Raw genomic sequence first — 20952 nt, 5'->3', positions numbered from 1 at the left:
GACAAGTGAAACTTCCATGAGTGAATCCCTTCATCTTCACAGCAATACTTAACAGTATAAAGAATGAGAAATATGTTTTCTCCGTGTATTGTCTGCTACCTTGTCAATTCTCCACTTGAACTACTGTAAAGTCTGATCTTAGTGTGTGTGTGTGCGCGCATTTGCATGTTTATGGAAAGGTGCTGGAGGCCATACATCAAAGGACATTGAGCTTAAAGTCAGCTTTTACAAACTACATACACAGATGCCATGTAAGTGATTGTACAAACCATTTACAAAACAAAATATCATTATTATATATTTTATAATAAAATGCAGACCGTTTATGGTGCTTTGATGCAGCAACCCTTAGGGCAAACAGATAGACAAAAGTGCTGCTATGTCATCATGGAAAAATTACTTCATGAGAATTTTTTTGGAGATGCTCTACTGTAAGTAGTCACACATAATATTCAACACTGGCAGCAGCACATCTGGCGAGTTTGCTAGTAATAATCCATAATTAAAGGGCTTGTTCATCCAAAAATGAAAATTGTCATCATTTACCCTCACGTTGTGTCAAACCTTTTTTCTGTTGAATATAGAAGATATTTTGAATAGAGATGCACCGAAATGAAAATTCTTGGCTGAAGCCAAACAAAATGAAACACTGGGCCGAAGGCCAAATGATATTTTATTTTAGCAGAAACCCGCAGGAAGATCTCAGTGCTTTTTTTTTTATTTTGATTACAGATTTATAAATGATTCTCATTACGAATTTGTTTCGAGCTTGTAATGATTTTTGCGTCTTTCTCTCTCTTATAAATATTTCCACACTGCAGACATGTTTGCTGCATTAGTGCTCGCCTCCGTTTGATCGTGTCACGTCAGTTCGGTACATATTATTCAGTCTTTTTGCTTATTCGGCCAAACACTGAAAGAGCTTTTTTTGTTTGTTTTTTCTTGCTATTTTTGGTTTAACAATTCCAGTTGCTGAATATTCGGTGCATCCCTAATTTTGAAGAATTTGGACAACCAAATAGTTGCTGGTAGCCACTGACTTCCATAGTATGAAAAAAACAAGCCAAAAAAAAAAAAATACTATGAAAGCCAATGGTTACCAGCAACTGTTTGGTTACATGTTGCAACATTCTTAAAAATAGCATCTTTTGTGTTCAACACAAAAAAGAAACTCATACAAGTTTGGAATAATATGAGGACGAGTAAATGACAATTTTCAGTTTGGGGTGAACTAACCCTAAAGCTAATTATCTGCTGAAGCGGATAAATTTACTGGATAGAACAACTAATGATTGATTGTTTAAAGTAATTACAAACCAACAACTTTGCACATTTAATTTAAATTAAGACTTGTAAGAAATGTATTAACACAAATAAATCCGCCACCAAGTGTAAAAGAAAAACAAACACTTCCGACTTTAACAGCCATATTTATTTGATAGTACCTTTACCAGGATATTTCATATAGTTTTATATAGTTTAACAGAGTAATAGTATGAGACCCTTGGCAAAAACACATATATGGGATAGACATGGGACTGAAAAGCTTCCTATCAGTTTCACAGCCCCTAGAGTGAAAACTCTTTCGTAAGACAAACAGATACAACCTACTGAAGCTTCAAATAAACCTCAAATTAGTCATAAGGTTGTAAATCACGCTCTCTCCCCCTGCATGAATTATCATACGGCATTTTCAGACTGACAGCTCTGTAGTGTTATTCTTATACTTGCACATTCCAGACTTTAACCCAAGAACCCCAAACGACCATCAGATTCGGTATTAACTCAATCGTTTAGTTTATATTGGCCAGACTGTCTCCTAAAAAATATAATACACACCTCACTGGATATAACGCACGGCCAGGTACTACCAAAAGCATTTTTGAAGTAAACAATCATCAATATTTTTCAGGAGAAAAGGAGTTGTCAAGGAGGCATAGTATGAAAATGTCCTCCCAGAAAAATTGATATACAATTCAGGACATACTTCATATTTTGTACATTCAAATAAAAACAATTCTCCCTTCTAGATGAAGACTGCAGTTCTACAGTCACATAAATTGTTCCCAGAGTAATTGAAAAAGCAATAAACATAAAAAGCTTTAGCCAAAGGCAGACTAGTGCTTTCCTACTAATGCTGTAAACTTAACTATACCATGTAATTAAGTACACCCTCATACATAAGCATAATCTGAAACACATTTCAATGCAATAATCTAAAGCATTTCAGTTGATCATTCAATCATAAGCAACTGTCTGAATAAGGCAGGAGATAAATAAACATTCAAATAGGCACTTTGGAGACTTACCTCATGCATTCAAACCAGACTGCTCTTACTACATGGCTTGCCTGAAAATTAATAGCAATGGCAAATTCATCTATCCTTACAGTGTGGTAAACCATTCAAAAATATAGCACAATCTATAAGATGTAATGACAGATCAGAAATCTTAAATAATCCACTATAATGTATGCATCTAACAAAGTAGTATGTAATTTTGTATGCACTATTATGTAAAACAGTTCTGTTTGGCTGCTTCTATTCTCAGAAGCTCTTCATGTATTTTTTTAGTGCAACATATGATCTTCTCTGAGATCTCCTTTCTTAGTGTTACATGGTGAGGGTTCACATGCGTGTTGTGTTACAGGATACTCTCACGAGAGTTTCCGGTGTTAGAGGACGTGCTGGCCCTGTTATCGTTAGAGACAGGCTTCCTATTCCACGTTACAGAGTCCAGTAAGGTCTGACTCAGTTTCTCCATCCAGTCAGACCTCTCCTCCCTTGTGTCCGCTGAAAACCAGCACCTGAACAACAAAAGATCATTTAGATTTGAATTAAAACCAATACTCTTATTGTAAACCGATACTAAATGTTAAAGCCATAAAACAGAAGTAGCAGATCCTTTCTTCCATATTGTGGAATTTCATTTTTTGGCTGAACTCTTTCTTTTAGTAAATTCAATGCATTGCAAATTGGATGCATTACTTCTTCAAGGTCTGGCTGTGTTCTTGCTGGAGGATGTTAGTCTCTACTAATTCAAAGGTGTGGGGCCGTGCACAGCACTCTCGCTCCACAGGCCTGACACTGCAGAAGCCAAAGAGAGAGAGACTTCCATCTGCTGGCTGGAAGAGAAGGAAATTATATTTTTAAAAAAATAATAATAATGAATGAGAAGGATACACATTACTTACACTAGTGGTCGACCGATATTGTTTTTTTGACAGCCGATGCAAATATCTTGGAAAGCAGGGTGGCAAATATACATTTTTATTAATATTTAAGAAATTTGAAAATAAATGTGTAAAAATAAACATGCTTATACTTTAAATGAAAAATTATTTTTCACAAATATTTAATAAAAGAAAATAATTAAAAAGGATGTAAACACTGTCTGTAACCAACAGGGCACTCTGTATTCTTCCCAGTATTTTGGGAAGCTTGTGTGAATTGGGAATCATATTTTTTCAGCTAAAGCCAAGGTAACACTCATTTTACATACAGCACACAGTGAAAATTACATGAATATGACAGTGGGCAAAAGCATGAAGCGCAGCATAATTTAAAATCAAGTTTAAAGTTTGTCGATCGTGCGTCTCCAATGAAGCTGAACTCTCCTCCTGTCTGCATTCAATTCACACGGACCGACCGTCATGCAGGATACAAGTGCACACTTCACAAGATCTCAACTAGATTCGACTAAGTCTGCAAGGTTTGTGAAATGAAATGTTCATTAGTCATTCAAAGTTTAAATGATATAAATGTGTATTTGCTGAATACTGACGGCAAACGAGAAAGTATTATAATGTTTGCCTTTCTATTATAGTCCAGATGATGTGTGCAAAATTTGAAGCGATATGTTCCCTTTTTCATAAAAGCATGAAACTTGGTACAATTGTACAGATTAGGGCCCTGAACATTTTCAGAAATGGAGCTATCGCAAAAATACCTCATGGTTGCCATGCCAAGTACCATTTTACTTTCCGCCATAACCAAATTAAGTATTTTGTGTCATATCTCCTGAACCAAACATGATAACACAGAAAAGGTGATGTCTACCCCTATGTTTTGATGGTTTACAATGACACCATATACAACAACAAACTGTTCAGGTGAAGAGTTAATGGTGAAATCAGCAATGTAAGAAAGAAATAACAGAATCTGAGCATCACAGTATCACAGCATTTACAAAAGTCCATATTATGGTTATTTTTTCTCTTTCTTTGATAATTAACTAATATTTTATTCAATAGTACAATAAAAGGTTGTTTTAATTCATTTTATTTATATAGCGGTTTTCTGGGTACTCTGGCGCTTTACATAGAAGGGGGAATCTCACCATCACCAATGTGCAGCATACACCTGGATGATGCAACAGCAGGCATATTGCGCCAGAACGCCCACCACACACCAGCTTAACTAATATTTTATTCAATAGTACAATAAAAGGTTGTTTTCAAGAATACAATTTATTTCAGATCTAAAGAAAAATCTCAAGTAAGTGTATTTTTCCTTACCTCTCAGGTAGAGTAAGTTAGGCGGTAGTATGTTTCCAATACATTCTTGTTCTCTCTCAACAACGCTCTAAAACACACGCAGATGGCAACGCAATCTTGCTAAACTGTGTCCTATCTGCACCTCTTCTGCAGCACCCATGTCATTTTCTCTGGGTCTCTGGAATTGTCAGTCAGCTGTCAACAAACTTCATTCTGGCCATTGCTTCTCAGTCTACTCTTAGTATCTTGGGCTTGACTGAGACCTGGATTCATCCACCAGAAGACTCCGCAACACCTGCTGTTCTCTCTAACAACTTCCCTTTCTCTTCTGAATGTTAACCAATCAGGTTTCAGTAGCGGCCATTCAACTGAGACTGCTTTGTTGTCAGTCACTTTAGCCCTGCAGATAGAGAAAGCTGATTCCAAAACATCAGTTCTTATTCTGCTGGATCTATCTGCCACTTTTGATACTGTGAATCATAAGATCATCCTGTCTACCATCACTGCATCTACGCTCCACTGGTTAGAATCTTATCTCACAGGTAGGTCTTTCAGGGTTTCCTGGGGATGAGAGGTATCTAAAAGAACATCAACTGGTCACAGGGGTTCCTCGGGGGTTAGTTCTTCACCATATACACTACATCACTTGGACCCAACATACAAGCACATGGTTTCTCCTACCAAATTCTACCACTGATGACACACAGCTCTATCATTAATTTCAATCAGACAATTTAATAGTAGCTGCATGGATCTCAGGCTGCCTGACAAACATCTTAGCATGGATGAAGGAACATCACCTGCAGCTCAACCTGGCAAAGACTGAGCTTCTCGTTTTCCCTGCCACTCCGACTCTGCAGCATGATTTGATCATCCTGCTAGGTTCATCAAAAATTATTCTTTGGTGACCAGCTGACCTTCAAGGACCATATTGTAAAGACAGCTCGATCATGCAGGTTTGCATTGCACAACATCAGGAGGCCCTTCCAAACAAAGCATGCTGCACAACTTCTTGCCCAGGCCCTGGTCATTTCTAGGCTGGACTATTGCAATGCTCTTCTAGCTGGACCTCCATCATGCGCAAACAAACCTCGACAAATGTTTCAGAATGCAGTGACACGACTGGTCTTCCATGAGCCCAAAAGGGCCCACTTCACACCTCTCTTTATCTCCCTGACTACTGGTTGCTGCTCGCATCAAGTTCAAGACATTGATGTTTGCGTACAGAACAGCACCCTCGTACTTCCTCCTCACTCTTACGAATCTACATCCCCTCCAGAAGCCTGAAATCTGCAAGTAAGTAATGCTTTGTGGTAAATCACAGAGAGGCATTTTTATTCACCTTTCCTGGCTGGAGAAATGATCATCCAACACCTGCAGTAATTAACAGAACACCCGACACGTTATCTGACAACAATTTAATCCCATACCTGACCCATTTGACATAAAAACTTGGACACGAACCTCACCTGCATTAAATCTCCTACATGAGGTAGAAAAAACTAATTTATTAAAACTTTTATTCAAATTGTGAATAGGTTAAATACAGAAAGCAAGCAAAGAGCGCTCCCAATAATCACACGATAAGCAGCGTGATTGGCTACATTGCTCAGCGTGTACTGGACCGAGTCGAAATAGTCTTGGTTATTGGACCCGCAACCCACCCGTGCTTGTCACTGTGTGCTCAGGCGCTGCCATTCTCAGCACCGTCAAAATAAAAGTCCCACCACGAACGCATCGGCCAATGCCGATATTTGAAAAATGCCAAATATTGGCTGATATATCGGTCAACCACTAATTTACACACATAATTGCACAACCCCACCTTGTTGCCCATCTCATTCGGGTAGTTCCAGTAGAGCAGGTGTCCTCCTTCCAGAAGGAAGTAGAACCTCTGCCAAGCTCCAAAGCCACTCACATCCTCAAACATGGTCTACAAGAGGAGAAAGAAAGTTGCAGCATAATTTCACAAAAACATAGAACATTACCTATAGAGACACTTCATTAACAGGGCTCCAGACAAAAAAATCGAGTAAGGAGCCATTGGCTCCTATAAGAGAAAAACTTGGGCGCCAAATTATTGTTTTAGGTGCCACAGAATAAAAGTGTTGTATTTTATTATTATCATTTTATTTTTTTCCCCTACATTTGAACATTTCAGTCATTCTGTCATGTGTTTATGTCTTATCTTTTCTTGGCTTTATCAGCATTTTAATCCATCTTGTAGATGATCAGGTCGACCTGGTAACTAAGGTTCACTTAAAGTGGGAGCTAAATGTCTTTTACAACTTGAAATATGGTCACAAAGAATTGTTTGTTACACAGAATGTGTACCAATATCATGGACCATAAGCATGACTTGGCAACTGAGTGTAGTTTGGGCTCCTCCTCAGTGCATCCTATAAATGTTGTCAAGTCTTTCACACATTCAGTTTGTTTTTCTTCATTAGTAAAATGCTATTTTATAGGAAGAGTTGAATCATGTAGACAACAGATTAAGTAAAAATATTAATATGCAATAGCGCATAAATATAGCAAAATGCTCCTCTTTATAGTTATTTTTCTAGCTGACTGATGAGCTTATGGACACTGAGTGGTTATTCTGAGGTAAATGTATTACAATGCAATGTTTAAAAGCTTTATACGGTTTCCTCAGTTTGAAACACTGAATGAGCTTTTACATAAAACATTTCAGTAAGTTGTACTGTAGACTCTCTTATTGCCTACCTTTTGATGTTAAATCACGTTCATTTCATACTATAGTAGTAAACAGAAAGCTATAATAATGGGTTCACTTGCTGCTTTAACTGAGGTGCTAAAGAGATTGCGACTGCTGCATTAAGCCTGTGTTATACTTTCCGTGTGCGCAGTCCGGACACATACACGGACAGTGTGGATACGGACTACTTGTATTTATATTACCAAAAGTGTACGCTGGTAATCCGCATTAAAGAGCACCAAAACTGTATTATTTGACATAATTTTAAAGCTGATGTTTTGTTTATTAAAAAGTAACAAAGCACAAAGCTTTTTGCGATTACTGGATGGCAAGTGCGCTTCAAATAACTGCAAGTCCATGCAAAAACAGAACACAGAAGCCATATTAGTAATGATTATAAATGAGAATTGTTGACAATATTGCCAGTATCCACAGAGCTGACAACTTTACCTGTTGCAGTTTGTTTCAAGTTGTGCGCGAAATAGACACGCTTTTCTGCACTTGCACGTCTCCATCATTTCAGTCTCTCTCGCGCGGCACAACTGGAGCTGCGTTTAGCAGACTGTGTGCGTCAGCGGTGCTGTGCGGCATAGATGAGGACTGTTGGAAACTTTTTTCCAGTAAAACTTTGATGCGCATCGTCCTTTAATTTTAAGTTTAATACGTGAACAAAACAAAAGATGTGAGCGCAAAACAATCAGGAAAAAAGTCCTTACATGCAATTTTTTTTTGTCATAACATTACACACACACATATACATATATATATATATATATATATATATATATATATATATAGATAGTCGCCAGTGGCGACCTCAGCAAAAAAATGCGACCGTTTTAGTCGCAGTTTGGAGCCCTGATTAAGCACATCAAATTTCAAAAGAAAACAAAAACAAACTGAGATCATAGATGAAATTAATAATTTAAAATAAAGTACTAATGTAACCGGGAAGACCTTGTTGCAGCTCTACTATTCAACACATTGAATATTCTTGTGCCCTAAGCCATTCTCAAACTTGCATTCAAATGGATCAGATTGCGACTATGAAGATAAATTGTTAACGTATTTCACATATCTGCTTTGCAAATATGTATTGGCTAGAGATCGACCGATATATCGATTTCCCGATATTTTTCCCGATATTTAAGCATTTTTCCATAATCGAATATCGGTTTTGTAATATCGGATTCCCCGATAAACACCGCCATCTTGTGGACGTTTTCAGAATTGCGCGCAAGATCGCAATTGCAGCGCATCTGAGGGGAGACGAGACAGCAACAGCGTGCAGGTACTTGATTTGCTGTAGTTAGTAAACTATTTAATATTGCAGGCATTAATGCACAAATTAGATGTATTACATAAATGCCTGATATATAGTTTAAATGCAACTTGGCTCTAAGAAATATGATAAATAAGATACTCTGTCAAGCCCTGTCCCTATAAAGATAGGCTATAACTTTGCCTGAAATAACACAGCCATGAATTAGCACATGGTGGAAATAAAAGCGCTGAATTTAATTCTCTCTGTGGTCTATTAGTCTCGTGAAGTCGGAGTCACATAGATAATCCGTCAAGTCCTCTCCCAATAAAGACGTAACTTTGCATGAATTAAATAATACAGCCATGAATGATTGCATGTTGGAAAGAAAAGCATTGAATGTAATTCTCTCTCTGTTGTCTATATGCTCATCATTAGTCTCGTGAAGCCGCTTTCATATTGCAGTTCACTCAGCGGGTTGATGCTCAAGAAATGCTCAGCTCGGACACCGCATGTAACTTTTAACAAGATTCACTTTTTTGAAGCACCCTAAATTGTATTAACACTTACTATATAACCATTATTTCGTTTATAAACATCTAAATTAATACAACTCTATGGAAATTAATTATTTATTATCTCCGCGATCGATCGCAGTTTGAGTAGCCTGTTCTGTGTAATGGCATAGATAAACCGCTCTGTCAGCAGCATAATTTAGAGCATGCCAGTTGAGAAATGCAATAAAATACAATGCTTGTTATATTCCAATATTCCAGAGAATATTATTCCGTGAATTAACATTATCCAGTGAATTATTCTTCACTCTTTATCCTATTAAACAGCTTATAAACCTACTAAAACTGTAGTTAAAAATGAAGTTGATATGACTCCTTTCCTTTATTTTCTCCATTTGAAAACATTAGACTTTCTATGTTCATTTTGCTTACTGCTAATATTAGTGTTGCTGCTAAAGCTTTTTATAAATAAAATGTTTTTTATTGTTGTAATACGAAGATTAAATTGAACATGACAGGGCTCTAGACTGCGACCAAAATGGTAATTGTTTGCGAGTTCAAATTTGACGTGGTCGCATTTGTACGAGTGCCAGGTCTGCGCTACTCCAAAGCGTCTGCTTCATACAGCGCGCGCTGCCAGCCGCAGCACATTATAGCAGGAGTCAGATTTCACTGATCACGTGAAGAGAGGTGCTTTCACCACGAGCGCTTAGTGGGTAGAGCCTGGTTTATACTTGCCGCGTCAGCACGAGCGCGAAGGTGCGCGTCGCGGATGGAGCGCAACGGATGGATTTGTTTCAAACTAAAGTAAAAGACCGCTTCTTAAACCAGAGAAGGTGAACGTGGTGGTATTCTTGTAGAACAAACATGCAAGTCCTGTCAGCTACAGCCAGTTTAGTTTTACTTTTCTTTTTGTTTTCGTTTTGAGAAGCTTGTTATCTTTGCTGTTTACCTCAGGTTATGCTATGGAGGCTTTCCTTAATTAAAAAAAAAAAAATATATTAATATTTATTTGCTTCCTCAGAGTTTGCTAAACATTCTGTAATATACTCTGTATATAGTACAGCATGTGGTGTGTCCTATGCCATGCCTCGTCTTATTCGTTTTTGTTGATAAATGTTATGTAAGAGTTTGTCATTGTCAACTTACTGTTTTATTGTTGTTGCGCTTTTTAATTAAGAATAACAATGAATCCATCTTTTGTTTTAGTCTTAAAAAGTTAAAGGTGTATAGATATAAGCAAAACAGACAATGATCTTTTCTTGTAAAATGTGACACCAAGATCGCAAATTTGAAAGTAAAAAGCGCACGAAAAAAGGAATTCCTGTTCACAAAATTTAAACACAAATAATACAGATGAAAAAGAACGAGTTGAATGTTGAAAACTTTCGTTACCATATAACTATAAACTATGATAAAAGTTCATCAGCATGCATTGATTAATCAAATGTTGTAGCAAAAACAAAAAACAAATTGCAACCAAATTATGTGCTCGTGCGCAAAAGTGAGATCAGTGGGAAGAATGAGTCTAGAGCCCTGCATGAAAGACTGCTAATTCTCAAAACATTTTTTGTTAAGATGACTGAAAGGAGGAAAAACCAAAGTGAAGTATGGACTTACTTCACGCAGTCATTTATTTATTTTATAACAGTAAATAAATATCGGTTCTGCATATCGGTTATCGGGCACATAGACATGCAAATAATTGGTATCGGTATCGGTTATAAAAAATCAATATCGGTCGATCACTAGTATTGGCAACTGTATTTTCACATTTTTTGCTTATATACAAATTAGTAAAGGGACTACAGATATGGTAAGTGCCTTTTCCATGTGATAAAACAAGCTAAGCAAAACATTGGTCAGTGTCTGGAAAGCATACACACCAACTCACCAAAAAGCCCTGATGCTGGACGCTGGAGTGGCCCTCACTGTGCAACCGCAGATAGATGTGGCCTTCTAGAGGAGAGAGAAAGGGAACCTACACAAAAACAACAACAGATGTGCATGTAAAAATGCAGCAATATAGTTCACGTTTTTAGTACACATTACAATACAGTAAAAAAAAAAAAAAAAGGCTCTAAAACAGCCATAATTTTTGAATGGTTCAAATTTAAATTACTTCTCCAATTGTAGTAACACTCCAAAATGATGATAACATTCAAAGAACATTCATTTGAACTAAATCTTATACAGCATTTATTTGACAAAAATCTTTTGCATTATTATAAATGTCTTTACTATCACTTTTGATCAATTCAATACATCTTTGCTGAATAAAAGTATTACATTTCTTTAAATGATCTATACATTTTGTGTTACATTTTCTAGGTCTGGAAGTAAAATTCCATATCTCCATAATAAAATACAGAACATAAGGAGAAAAAGAGAGGGTAACTGTAGTGATATTGTTTTAATTTATCCCAAAGCAAGTTATGAATGCCATAATCAAGACAGTGTCATTTTATTGACACTTGCACAGGCCAGGGGATTCATGAATAGTAAAAAGATGAACAAAAGGCCCACCAAACACCCTAACACAGAAAATGCGCAAAGCCCACTTAACCAGAAACAGAGACTATGGTGGAAAGAGTGACACCTTTTCCTGAAACTCATCTCCAAGGAGTCGCCTGATTTTGCCTTCAAATTTCATCTGAGTGGAGAGAAACAGGAGAGATGGACAGAAACCCAGTTACATGACCACAACCACACCACAGTGCAAACACAACACAGAACTACCACTGATCTCCTGTTTAACCAAGTGAAAATTAAGCGTGAAGTAGTGTCCACAATATTTACTGATTTTAAAAAGAAAAACTGAGTGATGCAACAAGTGTTCAAAAAGGTGAGGACAGCAACACAGACACTCACTAATACGAACAAAGCTTTACTGCATCAATACCTTGTCCAGAGGGAACTTGCTCTGTCCCAACGAATTCAGGGTAATCTTGTGAGAGCCCACTAATGTGAAGTTACTAGAGCGCTGGGCACTCAGACCAGGCAGAGTAGCAGCTATAACGGACGGAAAAGAAATATCAGTGTCTGATACCACCAATCAACCAATGATTAAATGAGTAACTGATGAATACTCACAAATCACACTCTGGTTAGATTTCTAGAAAAACAAAAATAAACATTTAAATGAGCTACAGCTATCTACCACTCAACAAAAATAAAAACACACAATGTGCCCCATTAATGATTTTCTGAATTGTTTGTGAAAGTATTCTTGTGACAATTCAAAACGTGAGATTTTATAAATATCACAGAGATACAGAAAATACAGACATTTGTTAAGCTCATGTTTCATGAATGAAGCCCAATGATGGTAAGTAAACAGACAGTAGATACATACTTTGATGCTGTGGAGAATCTTCTTGGGTGTCACCTAGAAACACAAACATTTTGCTGCAACTGTGCATTGCCAAAAGTAATAAACACTCTGCGTTCTCAACATAATGTGTGAAAGTGTACAAACCCTTGACTTTGTTGAGCTGCGGAACTGCTGAGCATTCACACTGCAGGTATTACTCTGAGTGCTGGACTATAAAACAGAGGAATACATAACACCCAATTATGAACTAGAAATTGTAAGTTAAAGCTTGAAGATTTATAAATTAACTCTTTTAAATTAATGAAAACAAATATTTGCTTGTACATGAACTCTACCTACCAAACTGTAGACCTCAACATCAATCTCAAAACTGGAGCAAATGTCTTGTCTGTGGAAGGAAAAGATTCAAACCAGTGTAAATCACTAATGTTGTATTTAAAAACCTTCTCTTAAAGCAATGTGCAGTTTTAAACTCTGACATCAAAGAATCATTGTATGTATCATGTGGACTCACAGTGTAATAGAAGTCGGGAAGGTGATGGTGTCTCCATTTTGGGCATCAGCAGCTGTAGCCAAAGGCGTTGCCACAATATTACATGGGCCATAATGGATCAAAACGAAGAAGTAGTGCGTTGGACGGCCTTTATAGAGACAGCAGCCATAAACTGCATGAGAACATTGACCTTGTGCAATGATGATTCATCTTCTGCCATTAATAAATATGAATTAACGCTCACCTGTGCGAGCTGAGCACACAAACTCCACTTTGAGGGGCAGCTGGATGCTGATGATGCTGACTGTGCCTCTGCAGGGCTGCAGAGGTGCATTCTGGGAGTCTGGTTCACCGGACTCACCCTCTCTCAGCCTGCTGACCTCTGCCAGTAAGGCTGCTCGCTTCTCACCTGGATTAAACAGACAAATAAGAGCCAAATCAGAACACGCAGTCTCAGTGATTTGCAGGAGGTTCAAATAGAGAAACGCACTTTGTTCACAAATGTTCCACTTACTGGAGACAAGCAAGAGTTTCTCAGCCTCGGCCTCCTGCTGGGAACCTTTCCCATGTTCTTCATCACTGCAACAGCTCAGAGCCTGCAGTGTCTGTGTGATGATTGTCTGCAACTTGGCTGCCTCCTCGTTTAACACCTTAATGGACCAAATACAATCACCTGCATTAGATCTTGAATGCATGAAGTCTCCTAAAATACCCCAGTATAAGCCTCCCAGTATAAGTTTCAAACCTTAATTCTCTCCTTGATGTTGACGGGCTTTTTTGAGCAGGTCTTCTCTTGAACCTGCTTCTGAACTCCAGGGGTCAAGCTCTGAGTAGAAGAGGCGTGGATCTTCCTTTGTGAACGGTAGGTGTCAATGCTGTTAATCATATGAAAAACAATTGGGTAAAAAGGTAAATATCAGTGGTTGAGTTCAGTGGCTCTTGATCGATATAATACTGATATGCACTACCATTCAAAAGTTTGGTGTCATTTAATATATATTTATATATTAAATAAATTAACACACTTCTTTGGCAAGGATGCATTAAAATGTTCAAAAATGACAGTAAAGTTATTTATAATGTTACAGAATTCTATTTCTAATTTAAAAAAAAAATGTCATCAAAGAATACTGGGAGACAAATTACCAGAAATTCCACAAAAATATTTTGAACACTGATAAGAAATATTTCTTGATCACCAAATCAGCATATTTGAGTGATTTCTGAAAGATCAGGTAACACTGAAGACTGGAGTAATTATGGTGAAAATTCAGCTTTGCCATCACAGGAATAAATTACACCTTAATTGCAATAATTTCACAATATCAAGGCTTTTACTGTATTTTTTTTTTTATTAAATAAATGGCCGACTTATTAGTCTATCACTAGTAAAAACAAAAAAAGCATGTACTACCAGTACTAATTAGCAAGTTGGGCAAACACAGCGATACAGAATGACAAGGCTCTTGACAAATTATTATTGTTATTATTTAAGTGAGCATACCTGTATAAAGGTGGAACGCTGTCAGCAGGACTAGCTGTCATTTCTTCAGGTGAGGGCTCAGACACTTTGATATCAATCTTCTGTAGAAACATTCAGAAAGATACACTTATTGTCTTCTTAACCAACTGATACACTTATATCCATGTAATAAATTACACTCTTACACTGTAACTAAAAGGTGCATGTATCTGTATGTTTGAACTTTCCAAAAATTCACATGCAAAACACTGCCTGGCATTTAATTTCATATGAAAAGTGGCATAATTATGCTAAAAGGCATTTTGACAAGCACTTGGATTTCATTGGCAACATAATTCACTAGATGTCACCATATGAACAATTAAAATCTCTAAAAATCAGGCCAATACCAGTGGGGTGACAACAGCCTCCACATATTTGCTGAGGGGAGAAAGAATACAGCTGGGCGGCAGGGTTAGAAAGTCCTCATCACCCGTGGTGCCACTCTCCTTCTCTTCCTTCATTTCTCCTTCATCGTCAACAGACTGGAGCTCCTCTTTATCTGTTGAAGAACTGGCTTCTGGAGTTTCTTCTCTCTCTTCACACATCTCACTCTGGTCAAGAGGATTCTCATTTAATGTGACAGTGACCGGTTCCATTTTGTCTTCCTTTTCAGTCTCTGAAGAATTGCTCTCATCTTTCTCCACCTCCTCTTCTTTATTTCCATCTTCACTTTCAGCTTCCTTGTCTACATGCTGCAGGACGTCTTCAAACATCTTGTCAATTAGAACGGAAGTGTTCAAAGTCCCAGGTTCTGTTACAGAAAAAAAATTGGTAAATATTGGAGTTAAAGGGATAAGTTCACCCAAAAAGGAAAATTCTGTCATTAATTACTCGCCATCATATCATAAACACAAATTAAGATATTTTTGATGAAATCCGAGAACTTTCTGACCCTCCATAGAAAGCAAGAGTCCTACCATGGTCAAGGCACAGAAAGGTAGTAAGGACCTCATTAAACTATCAGTGGTTCAACCGTAATTTTATGAAGCTATGAAAATACTTTGTGCGCAGAAGAAAACAAAAATAACTGTCCACCGCCATTATTGAGAGTACCACAACGCAGGAAGAAATCGTTAAATAAAGTCGTTATTGTTTTCCTTTGTTGTCCACAAAAAATATTCTTGTAGCTTCATAAAATTACGGTTGAACCACTAATGACACATGGACTATTTTAACAATGTCCTTTCAACATTTCTGTGCCTTGACCGTGGTAGTAATCTATGAAGAGTCAGAAAGCTTTCATATTTCATCAAAAATGTCAAAACTTTGTGTTCTGAAGATGACCAGAAGGTCTTACGGGTTTGAAATGACATGAGGGTGAGTAATTAATGACATAATTTTCATTTTTGGATGAACTATCCCTTTAAGTTAGATTCAGTGTTCAGAAAGGACATTTACCTGTCGATGTATATAGTTCTTCATTGGGGAAACGGATGTCCACAGAACCTGGCAGTGTGGTGTCCAGGCTTCCATCAAATACCTTACTGTCAAGCTCACAGGAGATGAATTCAGTTCCCTTTAGCTCGTCCTGCAGAACAGACAAAAGCTTAAATTAGGTTTTGCCCTATAAAACAGCATGAAAGACAAAAAAACAGTTCTCCCAAAGTGAGTCTGTACAAACAAATCACTTTGCCCCAGTGAACCTCAAAACCAAGGGTGAGGAAGTATGACAAAACAGATAAACGACAAAAATAAAAGCCAAATACACTCCAATACATGCTCACACTCCCGGGCTGTAATGGAGGCCACTGGGGTTTCCGATTTTTCCTGTAAACCCAGGGAGAGGATGTGGATGGAGATGCCCTCTGGGAAAATGGGGATTATTTACTTTTGAACTAAACTTCTAAATGCTCAAAAACCAGACAAAATTGCACAGTAAGCAGACAAACCATCTTAACCTGATTGGCTCACCTCAGTGAGGGAGGAGTCAGACAGACTCCTCTTCAACCACATGTTTTCTGCCACTGGCTGAACCTTCAATTGACGCAACTCATCCTCACGTGCCTGCATTTGAGACAGTTAATGAGACAAGAATTAGTAACAAAACATATCCTTCTCGATTTGTTTCAGAAACGGTTAGAAAATAGGTCAGATGGGTGGGACAGATCTACCTGGCGGATACGGGAGGCCTCTTTACTGCTGGGTGTCACTGCAGTGTTCAGCTGCTTTTGAATGCCATGCACAAATCTGGAGAGATTGCGTGTGCAGGGGGTGGAGTGATCGGGGCTGTTCAGTGGCGTTGGAGCTTTGAATCGCTGCAGGCGAGAGCTAAACTCTCCCTCACCTACCATAAAAATACACTTTCAGCTTGCCGCAATTCAAGACTTAATAAAGAATGCAGTGAAAGAAGCAGCAGTTGAGAAGTGTGAAGCCTATGTGGAAGAAAATTCTTACCGATGTGACAGATCTGCGAGGACATGCTGCCGGTGCAACCCTCGGACCCAGGGTCAGACAGGCAGCGCTGGACTAACCCAGTCCCACCTGATCACACAGAAACAATACAATTCATTCCTAAACTCTGGATATATAATTACACTACATAAACATGCTTAAATGCATATCAACAGCACAACTCTCTTCTCCCCACCCATAGACAATAAAATGTAAAAGTGCAATATGAAAGAGAATGAATAGTAGTTTATATTAAAATTTTCATTGCGAAAAGTGCATATTTTTTTCACAAGTTTGAGTCTTTTTTGCATTTCGCTTTAATAGCCATGAATTGGAACACTTACAATTACATTTTAAAAGTACAAATATTTCATGTAGCCTCCACGCAAAATACAAAATGCATAATAATAATAAGAATAGCATTACAAGATTATACAAAAACATAGTTCTAAAGTGTTAGTAGAACTGTGTGTTATTAACAGATATTTTTAATAGGCTTAAATTATTTCTTACATACATTTAATGGTATATGTAATAGGCTTGCTATAACAAGTAGGCATAACTAACATATTTCCATGTGCAGTGACAACAAATATGACTCTGGTTGCTTTTTTTTTATGCTGCTGCTGGATTAAGCAACTTTTAATAACCAGAGAGGCTGATTATAGTGTACACCAGAAAAACAACATTTTGCAGTGAAAATAGCGTTCCATTCCCAAATATGGATGTAACGGTATGAAAATTTCTTATCACGATTATAGTGACCAAAATTATCACAGTTATGAGTATTATTACGGTATTGTTAAAATGTGCTGGAGATGTTCAAAAAGTACCGACACATAAATTACTTCAAGTTTTATATTTAAAAAAAATAAAACAATCAACAAACAACAAATAATGACTTTTTGTTTGCATAATTACTAAAACAATAACATTACCAATGATGTTTGGATTTTAAATGACAATTAGACTGCAACAGTATAATAGCATGTTCAAATATCTAATGTAAATGTTCAAATAAAGCTTTGAAAAAGTTTTATAAAAAGGTAAACCTCACATTTCAGCCTTTAAACAAAGAAAAGGGTTAAGTTTAGGGCTGCAACAAACGATTATTTTGATAATCATCGATTATTTCACTGATTAATCAGCAGTCTTTAATTGATTATTCCGCTTTTTCAATTAGTTAAAATATAAAACATAATTAAAGGTCACTTCAGCTTTAGAGATGCATATTATGTCATTAGAATTATTATACAATTAACTGGTAACACTTAACTAATGAACCTTATTGTAAAAACTAAGAATGAACAATACTTCTACAGCATTTATTAGTCTAATGTTAATTTCAGCATTTACTAATGCATTTATAAAAATCACATGTTGTGTTTTTTAATATTGGTAAATGCACTGTGAACTAACATGAACAATGAACAACTGTATTTTTATTAACCAACATTAACAAAGATTAATACATAAATGTATTGTTCATTCATGTTAATACATTAACTAATGTTAACAAATGACACCTTATTGTAAACTGTTACCAATTATACAAATAGATGTATTTGGCATACAAAATGAGATGACCGACAGAGGCACTCTCTCACCATTTAATTAGTTACATGAAAAAGTAACTGAATGACATATCATTCTACCTAACATCTCCTTTTGTAAGTCATATAGATAAGAAACAAAATAAAGGTAAGTGATTAGACGCTTTGGATAAACTTTTATTCACAACAATGTTTTAAAGCTAGATCAAGCTTATATAATAATAATATTTTACCATTAGCTAGCCCCACACTGGAGAGCAGCTTTATAACAGAAAATCAAGTTGTAATTGAAACTGTTCTAACTGAAAGCGACACTGGCTCTGGTTTTTCATGTTTAATACAGTAAAGCTGTTGAATTAAGGCTATTGCATAAAGTACTATATAAATAAACATGATGTGACCGGACTTTACTGGAGTACTGAACTGCAGAGCTCATGCAAACGTCCACATCGATGTTATCAGATGCATTTCACACTGCTGTCAGTTTTTGTTACTGCGAAGAAAGCGCGCAACATATATTTACATATTCATCCAAACGCCGCTCAGGTTTGGATGCATTTGCTCTGAAGCACTGTGTGTGTCTTCTCTTGAATTGCATCCAGGAGGGCTGAACTAGTCTTGCGCTACAGTGCCACACTGGTCAACATTAGGTCATGTGAGATCAAACAACTACTCGACGTTGTCGATAATGTCGACTAATCGTTGCAGCCCTAGTTAAGTCAAAATGAAAATTGATTAATAAATGATTATATGTATTTTATCTGCTCCATAAATAATTCTAGATAACTTATCTGAATTGATTATATATGTAGAATCCACATAAGCTTGGTTTTCAGCAACTGGTCAAAATTTACAACAGGGCATGCAAATTCGGTCCGTTTTTGGCCAGACAGAAACTGCACACAGGCTGGATGTAAATATAAGTCTCTGTAAATCCACTCACTGACAGCAGGTGGCGCTGATGGAAAAGCTGAATTACAGCTGTTTCCCGTAACCTCCGTGGACAAAGCAGCGCTGCGATTAAGAACACTTTCTTTAGGTATTACTTGGAGCAAAGATTAAAACAAAATGCCATCGAATCGTTTCTGACGAACCTTCAGAGGTACATTCATATAATTAATTCATTCATATATTCATATGTATAATTCCCTAAGCACTCTTTTAAAACCTCAGCTTTTCCTGCCCTATTTTCACTCAAAACAAAACTACTCTAGTCTGCTGCTGTGTGCACGTGAGACTGTTACTCAAAACTGTACTTTATGCTGGACAGTATATTTATTTATCATGAGTTGTTCAAATTGCGGTAATCGAATACGGTTTTAATGATAATTAAAATATGAAACGGTAATACTAACCGCGGGGAATTTCATCAAGATTTATCGTCAAACTGGTAATAGTTACATCCCTATTCCAAAATAGCGAGGGTTGTCACTCAAATCGGACAAAACAATACAAAATAGACAAATAACAAAAATGCAAAAAGTAAAACATTGTTCCCTATCAGGAAACATTGTGTACCAGTTTTGCTCCATAAATATACATATAAAACAGTATAAAACCTGCTTAAGCAAAATTAACTTGAAATGTACTGGAAAATCAACTTGCTACATCAATGGGGTTGGATGAAAAACAGCAAAAAAAAAAAAAAAAAAGTTTAAAATATAGTTGAATTGCCAGTGTAAGTTTACAAAAGGATAAAACTGAATTCCTACCATCTCGTCTCTGGCTGAGTTGCTGGACTCTGGAGTGGATGGAGGCTATGGCAGGAGTGTCTGGCTTCACCTCCAGCTCTGCCAATCTCAAGCGTGTCCTGGCAGGAGATTTCTTGGGGTCCTGGTTCTCCTCTCCTCCTGCTGCCAGCCGCCTTTTCTTCAACACATTTTCAAGTTCTGCAAAACATTCTATAACTTATAACTCGCACTGATATCATCATGTGGCATTACTGACAATGACATATAATGCTAAACAGTGTATATAAAAAATAAAGCTCAGTTACAAATGAATGTAACTGACACATCTTGCAACAACTGACAAGTTACTATACTCCAAATGGTTTGTAGTATGTTTGAAGAGTGAAGGCGGTCCTACCACTACAGGCTGAAGTGTTTTCCTCCAGTGGATCTCTCGGCCTCTTTTGATTTTCCATCTTAACACCTGTCAGCATAAAAACAGCTTCAAGTTCAACGAAATTAAATTTAATTTAGTCACAGATCAGGTATATGTGACGTATGACTTTGAATTAAAATCATTACATACAGCCGTGGTTACTAACTTTGTTTACACAGTCCTTTAGAACAATTTATATGGGTTCATTTCAAATGTTCATATCAACATCAATAAAGTCGTTATTGTTATACGTCGAGTCGAGTTTTTCATCTAAATAACTTATATCGTTATTATTCATCAACCGAGACATTAAGCTAAAGCGCTGCTAGCTAACGTTAGCAGTCATTCGTAAACAAAACAAAAGACGAAATTTAAAGTGGTCGAAGTCGTAGAGAGTAAAATATAATTGCATTCTTTTAAATATGTTAAGTCATTTTTGTCGGTTTTACAGTTAAAGTATATATTTCTTACCTCAGTAAAATAACCGTGTCAGAGTTTATGGATTCAAACGTCTGCGTCTGTCAGCTGAGCTCGAGCGTTTGAATTTCCGCGGGTGCTCC

At 37.0% G+C, this 20952-nt stretch overlaps 2 protein-coding genes across 2 annotated transcripts in view; both read right to left on the bottom strand.

The window, feature by feature from the left end:
- The window catches only part of LOC306887974 (B-cadherin-like), a 14873-nt gene extending 12300 nt beyond the window's left edge, over positions 1-2573 (bottom strand). Inside the window, exon 1 of the mRNA XM_079446049.1 lies at positions 2310-2573. Within this exon, the coding sequence (XP_079302175.1) occupies positions 2310-2318 (9 nt within the window). The 5' untranslated portion in view covers positions 2319-2573. The remainder of the gene's footprint in view (positions 1-2309) is intronic.
- On the bottom strand, positions 1413-20952 carry LOC306887973 (anillin-like). Its single transcript, XM_079446048.1, has 23 exons — positions 20864-20952; positions 20375-20440; positions 19999-20175; positions 16737-16823; positions 16454-16626; positions 16254-16346; positions 15741-15870; positions 14690-15093; positions 14322-14401; positions 13563-13692; positions 13332-13467; positions 13062-13226; positions 12839-12965; positions 12664-12712; positions 12469-12534; positions 12346-12378; positions 12084-12105; positions 11893-12002; positions 11590-11643; positions 10885-10971; positions 6321-6428; positions 2988-3124; positions 1413-2806 (listed from the first exon to the last, which is right to left on the bottom strand). The coding sequence occupies exons 2-23, from the start codon at positions 20430-20432 to the stop codon at positions 2644-2646; spliced, it is 2589 nt and encodes an 862-aa protein (XP_079302174.1). The 5' UTR covers positions 20433-20440; positions 20864-20952; the 3' UTR covers positions 1413-2643.

Source organism: Barbus barbus (genome assembly GCF_936440315.1).
Source record: "Barbus barbus genome assembly, chromosome: 22".
NCBI lineage: Eukaryota > Metazoa > Chordata > Actinopteri > Cypriniformes > Cyprinidae > Barbus > Barbus barbus.
This window is presented reverse-complemented; position numbering and strand designations above follow the sequence as displayed.